The sequence below is a fragment of the Lutra lutra genome, chromosome 4, assembly GCF_902655055.1.
Source record: "Lutra lutra chromosome 4, mLutLut1.2, whole genome shotgun sequence".
Taxonomy (NCBI): Eukaryota; Metazoa; Chordata; class Mammalia; order Carnivora; family Mustelidae; genus Lutra; species Lutra lutra.
The window spans coordinates 92,612,073-92,620,885 of NC_062281.1; the positions used below are offsets into that span (position 1 = coordinate 92,612,073).

The 8,813-nt window shown below is 37.3% G+C and overlaps 1 protein-coding gene across 1 annotated transcript; it reads right to left on the reverse strand.

Moving 5' to 3' along the window:
* Positions 1–2,485: 2,485 nt before the first annotated feature.
* On the reverse strand, positions 2,486–3,445 carry LOC125097330 (olfactory receptor 5V1-like). The gene has a single exon (XM_047724902.1). The coding sequence runs from the start codon at positions 3,443–3,445 to the stop codon at positions 2,486–2,488; it is 960 nt and encodes a 319-aa protein (XP_047580858.1).
* Between the last annotated feature and the right edge of the window lie 5,368 nt (positions 3,446–8,813).

The window sequence follows — 8,813 nt, forward strand, 5'->3', positions numbered from 1 at the left end:
GATGGTGGTGCTCCCTTTATCAACGCATTTTGCAGGAGATTTTGGTAAAGGGAGTGTACTCTGCTCTCTCCTTGAGTACTTTGTGGGTCTAGGGTAAGATGGTCATATAAAATAAATCCATCCAACATTTTTATTTCCCTGAAGCTTTGAATCCCACCTTTTACATTTTGTCAGGAATATCCTGGCATCAGAATTTTATTGCACGTAGTCCATCAATGAGTGTAGGTTTCAGTTAACCAACCAAATAACCTGTTAAAGCCCCTCCCAGCTGCTCAAGATAATACACTGAATCCAAAATTTCTAGGAAATTGCACCCATGTAAATATATTCAAAGTGATCCAACAATATGTTCTATCCTTTTTGGTCTAGCACCTTATGAATCCATAGTCATACATATTCTCAAGGCTTTTACCAATGAAAAAATGTTAAAATCTTAACATTTTATTTTGTGTGAGCATTATAACCTCCTGGGTTATAATTTGTGCCATTAACCTGGGGTATTCTAGAATTGGGCCTCAATTAAAAGTCTGTAGATAATGAAGGATGGTAGGTGAACATCTTAAAAGAGAATTGGCATTACTTGTAAGACAATTGTCTTAGGTGAGATCATTATAGGGTTTCAACTAAGGGAAAGTTAGTCTCCTCAGATAGGGGAGGAGGGGCTACTTCTAATGGCAGAGAAACTTAATAAAGATTTAGGTGTTCAAGTTCTAAGATTTGCCCAAATCCACTATTTTTTTCCCATTCTAGTGATCAGCGTCCCACTCATTCCCAAGTCAGTGTCCTAACTGCTACATAAGAGATCTGGAGAAGTTGTGGATTTACAAATTACTTTGTAATTATGCAACCCACAAAATCAGATTTTTGTTCTGAATTAAGCCTCATCAGTTTTGAGAGATAAAAGATTTCCTGGTTGTTGGACCTTGCCTTGAGTGAGGAATTTAAATGCTTGAGCCTGTCATTTTCTTCCTATAAACCTCCCATTGCAATCAGTAATGCAATCAGTAAACAATTTTGTAGTCTTCATTTCCACCACAAAGGTCAATTGTAGTATTGTAGCAGTAACTTGGTATTTCAATGTCAGGTTTCCAATAGACATTTTATTTCAGACAATGTTGATAATTTTAAGGAGTTATTTTGTCATTGCACACTATGAATGATTGGATTTCCCATTTTCCCTTGGCTATGATGTCATCAAAATATTTAAACTCATCAGATCAGATATACAATCCAGACTTCCACCTTTTTTTTAATTTTAAGAGAGGGAGGTGGGGCAGACAGAATCATAAGCAGGTTCCATGCCTAGCACAGAGCCCAACACGGGCTCAATCCCACAACGCTGAGATCATGACCTGAGCCAAAATTTAGAGTCAAATGCTTAACCAACTGAGCCACACAGGCACCCCTTGGCTTCCATCTCTGAGGGTCAGTTTCTTTGAATGACTCTGATGTAAAATGCTGTAGCTAACAGAGGAAATAAAGTGTTCACAGAGGAAATAAAAAACTAATGTAAATATTTCAACCTAGAGGAATTTAACACAAGAAATAAGTGATAATGAGAGACTATGGACTCTGAAAAACAATCTGAAGGGTTTGAAGAGGTTGGGGGGTGGGAGGTTGGGGGAACCAGGTGGTGGGTATTAGAGAGGGCACGGACTGCATGGAGCACTGGGTGTGGTACAAAAACAATACTGTTATGCTGAAAGTAAATTAAAAAAAAAGATAAAACAAAAACAAAACAAAACAGAAAAAAGGGAATAAGTGATAAAAGTGTTGGAAAAGTTGGGAGAACAGAAAAGGGGAAGGAAGGTTATACTACCCTTTTTATGAAAGTCTCTACCCTCCCTATAGAGAGACACTCATTTCATACCTGTGTGACCTTGTGTTTCAAGAACAGCTGTTACAGGAGACTGTAAACACCAGCTAATGTCACCCAGAAATCCGTTTCTGCCAGTTCAGTACTAGTCTGCCACTGCTACCAGATCCAGAAGAAGACAATTTCTTCTATATTCTCTTCCTAATCTTTTGTGTATAATTCTTATACTGGCAAAATTTGTAATGGAACCTGTGTTGTCAAGGGAGCCTGGGAAATAACCTTTCCAGGATTTCAGCCCCTATGATGTGGAGAGAATGTAGAAGGACTGAGATGGTGCTGAGAACTAACACAAAATATCTGACCCAACATGACTTTGAAAAGTGGAAAATAGAGTACTTGCGGAAAGAGAGGAGAGAAAGAGGAATTTTAGGAGCTGGTATGTAGGAATTGAGGATCTGGATATGGACTCTAAAACTATGATTTACAAATACCTTAGATGCCTATAACACCAAGTACTATATGTTGGCTAACTGAAGAGGAGGAGGAGGAGGAGAAGGAGAAGAGGAAGGAAGGAAGCAAGGAAGGAAAGAAAGAAAGGAAAAGAAAAGAAAGGCAGAAGTTAAAAGGAAATCTTAGAAATTTTTCATACCTGTTTGGAAGACAGCTGATTTAGACACTAATATTGCCAGGAATCACATACCCTCCAGCCAGCTTCCTCAGGGCACCCTTGACCTCCTTGTTTCTCAGGCTATATATGATGGGGTTCAACATAGGGGTTATAACACAGAAGAGCACAGAGACCAGAATATCCATGTCTAGTGAGTAACCTTCTCTGGGTCTGTCATAGTTGAAGTTGGCCATTCCATAAAAGACCACAACCACAGTAAGGTGGGATGCACAGGTAGAGAAGGCCTTGCTCCTACCCTGAGCAGAGGGAATCCTAAGAATGGCAGAGATGATGAGTATGTAGGACACTCCAGTAAACAGGCAGGGACTCAGGCCAATGGTGGCACTGGCCACATGGAGCACAGATTCATTCAGAGAGGTGTCTGAGCAGGAGAGCTTCAGGAGCAGTGGAATGTCACAGAGAAAGTGGCTGATTTGGTTGGGTCCACAGAGCGTGAGTGTGGCTGCCAGTACCGTGTGTGTCACAGAATTCAACAGCCCACACAGCCAGGACCCAGTCACCAAAAAAACACAGACCTTCACACTCATGAGGACTGGATATTGAAGAGGGTGGCAAATGGCTACAAAGCGGTCATATGCCATAGCAGCCAATAAGACACATTCAGTGCCAGCACATGTCACGAGGAAGAAAATCTGGGAAAGGCAGCCCTCATATGAAATGGTCTTCTTCTCCCGGAAGAAGTTCACCAGCATGACTGGAATGGTGGTGGATGTATAACAGATGTCTAAGAAACTCAGGTTGCTGAGGAAATAATACATTGGAGTGTGGAGAGCAAGACTGATTCTAGTGGCTGTTATTATGAGCATGTTCCCTGCAGTGGTTGTCAGGTAAACGATCAAGAAAACCAGGAAAAACAAACCCTGTAGTTTGGGGTGGTTGGAAAATCCCAAGAAGATGAATTCTGTTACATCTGTTTGATTGTTCATTTCAAATGGTGTCATAGCTACAAAACAATGAGGTTTGTAGGAGACTCTTCAGAGAGATCACAACTTCTCACTCAACAAATCCAGCCAATTCAGGCCCAGGGACCTCCCATGGATTTACATCACTGTTGGTGGGTGAAAATAAATGGTCAAACCAACATTAAAATGTTGGTCAAATCCAGCAATAAACCACTAACCTCTTCATTAGAGCAAACTCATGTAGCTTGATTTCATTGTCTTAGTAGTATCTGCTATTGTTGCCCTTTCTGGTAAGCATCTCATTTTTCTTTCATTTTTTTTCCCAAGAAATAACATTTCATTGCAAAATTCTTTTAAATATAGAAAGACAGGGGGACCTGGAATGGCTTAGTCATTAAGCACCTGCCTCCAAGGGTCCTGGAATTGAGCTCTGCATTGTGCTCCTTGCTCAGTGGGAAGCCTGTTTCTCCCTCTCTCTCTGGCTGCTGCTCCCCATGCTTGTGCTCTCTCTCTGTGTCAAATAAATAAATAAAATCTTAAAAAAAATAAATGTATAAAGACATAAGTAAAAATTCAGTCACTTGTAGAATCAGAGCCAGTGTTACCTTTTGGTATTCACAATTGTAGTAGTGGGTTTTTGTTTTTTTTTTGTTTATTTTTTACAGTTATGTAAATCTTGATCTCTATTTGTTGCTTTAAAATATTAAGAGCACTTGTTATGATAAGCCCTGGATGATGTATGGAATTTTGAACCACTATATTGTACACTTGAAAGTGATAACACTATGTTAATGATACTGGAATTAAAATAAAATATTAGAAACAAAATTTCCAAAATTAGAAAGGAAGAAGTAAACTATCTCTATTCACAGATGACATGATCCTATGTATATAGAAAATATCCAAGAATCCACAAGAACAATATTAGAGCTCGTAAACAAAGTCGGCAAAGTTGCACACACAAATATCAGTTATGTTTTCATATACTAACAATAAACAATCCAAAAAGGAAGTTAAGAAATCCATTCCATTTATAGTAATATCTAGAAGAATTAAGTGCTTACAATAAATCTTACTGAGGAAGTGAAAGGTCTGTATACTAAAAACTACAAAACATTGCTGAAAGAAATTAAAGAAAACAGCTAAATAAAAAGGCACCTATGTTCATGGATGAAAGGACTTAATATTGTTAAGATGTTAGTACTATCCAAAGTAATGTATAGGTTCAATGCCATCCCTATCAAAATTTCAGTATCCTTTTCCCACAAAAATGGAAAAATCAATCTTCAAATTCATATTCAGGCAAGGAGCCCTGAATAGAACACCAGGATACAAACACCTGTACAAACACATACAAACCAAAAACCTTCCTTTTATGAAAAAGGAAGAATGACTCACATTTCCTGACTCCAAAACTTACTACAATGCTACTGTTTTAATTAAAACAGTATGGTATTGGCATAAGGATGGACATACAAACCAATGAAATAGGATGGAGAGCCCAGAAATAAATTCTCACATAAATTCTTACACATATAAAATGATAATCTCACATCTTCAACTTTTGTTGAAAATGACCATTCATTGAGGGAAAAGACAGTCTTTTCAACAAATGGTTCTGAGAAAACTGGATATCCACATACAAAAGAATAAAGTGCACAAAATTAACTCACACTATGCACAAAATTAACTCAAGATGGATCAAAGACCTAAACTTAAGAGCAAAAACTATAAAACTCTCAGGAGAAAACATTGAAGAAAATCTTTATGCTATTAGTTTTGGCAACTATTTTATGGATATGACACCAAAAATACAGGCAACAAAAGAAAAAATATAGATAAATTGTACTTCATCAAAATTAAGAAAGTGTCATCAAAATACACCATCAAGAAAGCAAACAAACAACCTATAAAATAGAAAATATTTGCAAATCATATATCTTATAAGGGACTCATATCTAGAATATATAAAAAAAAACTCCTAAAATTTAACAATAATCAAAAAAGAACTCAATTCAAAAATAAGCAAAGGACTTTAATAGACATTTCTCCAAAGATAATATAGAAATGGCCAATAAGAACATGAAGAGATGCTTAATATCATTTGGCTTAGAGAAATGCAAATCAAAAGCATGAGCTACCACTTTTCACCTATCAGGATGATTATAATGAAGAAAATGGAAAACAAAATATGTTAATGAGGATATGAAGAATTTGGAACCCTCAGGAATTGTTGACAGGAATGTAAAATGGCACATCTACTATGGGAAACAGTTGCCAGTTCCTCAAAAAGTTAAACATAGAATACCATATGACCCAGAAATTCTATTCCTTGGTACATATCCAAAAGAATTGAAAGCAGGGACTTGAACAGGTGTTTGTATCCTGGTGTTCATAGCATTATTATTCACAATAGCCAAAAACAACTTAAGTGTTCATTGAAGAATGTTAGGATAACATTTTGTGATATATGCTTATAATGGGCTATTATTCAGCCATAAAAAGGAACAAAGTTGGGGCACCTGTGTGGTTCAGTGGGTTAAGCCTCTTCCTTCAGCTCAGGTCATGATCTCAGGGTCCTGGGATTGAGCCCTGCATCAGGCTCTCTGCTCAGTGGGGAGCCTGCTTCCCCCTCTCTCTCTGCCTGCCTCTCTGCCTACTTGTGATCTCTGTCAAATAAATAAAATCTTTAAAAAAAAAAGGAACATCTAGGTTCTTTCCATAGTTTGGCTATTGTAAACATTGCTGCTATAAACATTCGGGTGCACGTGCCCCTTTGGATCACTACGTTTGTATCTTTAGGGTAAATACCCAGCAGTGCAATTGCTGGGTCATAGGGTAGTTCTATTTTCAACATTTTGAGGATTGGGAGGGAGACAAACCATAAGTGACTCTTAATCTCACAAAACAAACTGAGGATTGATGGGGGGAGGGGGGTTGGGAGGGGGGTGGGATTATGGACACTGGGGAGGGTATGTGCTATGGTGAGTGCTGTGAAGTGTGTAAACCTGGTGATTCACAGACCTGTACCCCTGGGGATAAAAATATATGTTTATAAAAAATAAAATTAATAAATTTCCTATAAAAAAAGGAACAGAATTTTGATATATACTACAACATGAATGGATCTTGAAAATATTATGCTGACATTATGCTAAGCCAGACACAGAGAGGCAAATATTATATGATTTCACTTATATTATGTGCCAAGATTTAACCTCAGTCAATCAAACATTGCATGTTTCCTGAAAAATAATTAATACAATTGCTAGCTTTCTGTTAAGTTATCCATTCTGATGGTTCACAGCCATTCAAGTATGGTTTCTGTACCTTTTTCAATCTTGGATGTGAGACATCTTGAGACAGATATCCTACTTTCACTTACTAGATGTAGATGGCTAAGTCAACTTGACTCCTCTGTTTCCCAGTTTGATGACTGCATTCTCAAGAAGTAGCATGACATGATATAAGCAATGTGCCCTGTATGTAATAGATGTTCAATCAACTGTAGTTATCATGGCTATTATTTTTAATCCATACAAAAATATTTTAATATATTTTCTTTGACTCTGCTTTCAAAATTGTATATGATCCCTTTTCAATATAGTCACTACTGATAACCCAGTCCAAGCCACCAATTTCTCTTGCATCAACCACTGCAGCAGACTTCCACTTCCATCCCATCCCTGTTCCCATTTAATTTGTCTCCACACAGCAGCAGCAGCCAGAGTGAATTTTTATAATCTAAGCTAAATTATGCCACTCCTAAACTCAAAACCTTCCAAAGTTTTTCCATTTCACTTATTTTAAATCTAAAGATCACACCTTGGCCTACGAAATCTATGGGATCTGACCTCTGACTGCCTTTCTGATACTACTTCCCACTGTTCTTCCTTTTTGCTCACTTAGCTTGAGCTACACAGAGCTACTTTCTGTTTTTAACAACACCAAACACCTTCCCATTTCAAGAGCTTGTACTTACTATTTCCTTTGCTAGAAACATTTTCCCTCCAGATATTTGCTTGTTCCATCTCCTATTTTCATTGAGGTTTTTCCTGAACTGTTACAGTCTCGGGGATACTTTTTCTAACAATTCTATTTAAAATAGAAGTCACATCAATTTTTATCCCCTTACTTTGCTTTACCTCTTTTTGTGGCACTTATGCTACACTTGGCATGAAATTATTGATATATTCACTTCTGTTTGTAGTATAAGATCTATGAGGCCAGAGGCTCAGTTTTGGTCATTTTCTATCCCTAATACCTAAGAGAGAGCCTAGCATACAACTTATGCTCAATAAGTATTTGTTGAATGAATAAATATATCTATGTTTTAGGTGACTATGGAATTAATTATATTTCCTGTGAGAAAATCTAGTCTAATTCTTTTCCATTTTGCCTACTTATGCTTAATTATTCTTCCATATATCTCTCTTCTGACCTGTGAATATCAACCCATCATGCCAATCAATCTACTTTAATCTTTAGAGTACAAAACTTTACACATTGGGAATTTTAACATCTTACTCTATATTGGCTTTTTTTTTCTTTTTTTACAATTTTATTTATTTGACAGAGAGATCACAAGCAGGCAGAGAGACAGGCAGAAAGAGAGGAAGAGAAGCAGGCTCCCCGCTGAGCAGAGATTCCCAATGCAGGTCTCAATCCCAGGACCCTGGGATCATGACCTGAGCCGCAGGCAGAAGCTTTAACCCACTGAGCCACCCAGGCGCCCCTCTATATTGGCTTTTTATATAATAAATTATCCTCATTAGTAAGAAAGCAAACATAAAACCTAGCTCATTTTTATTTTTCTCATATAAGTTATCAATTACAGCAAAAGCTATCTTGTTAGAACCCCAATTGATATATGTTACTTGATTAACTTTTAAATGTGCCCCAAATTTGTCTCTCCAAATTACTGAAGAGACAGAAGGATTTACCAAATTATTTAATCAGCAACCTTGATCTCTTAACCTGAAGGGCAGCCTCCCTACAAACATGTTCAATCACATTAAACTGGAAATCATATTCTCAGATGCTGTCTTGTTGGAAGCAGGGATCTCTCTAAACCCTAAATATCTCTAGCCCCTCTCTACTTTAAAATCCTGCACTGGCCTACATTCTCTATCAAATTAATTTAACTCTATCAAGTTCAAATTATTTTACATGGGTTCAGAAAGAAATCCGGATTTGCCAAGTTTTGAAATGTACCATTTTGGGGGCTTTCTTTTTTTATGTAAAAATATTTTACTTTGGTAAATTTTCTAGCAACATGATTATGTGAACAGATTTCTAAGGCCACCACCCACGGCTGTAGAAAAGGCTTTTGTAAACCACAGCTTTGAAGCTTGTTCCAAATGCAGTAATGATGGATATAGTGTACTACACTGGTCAAGTTGTGAGC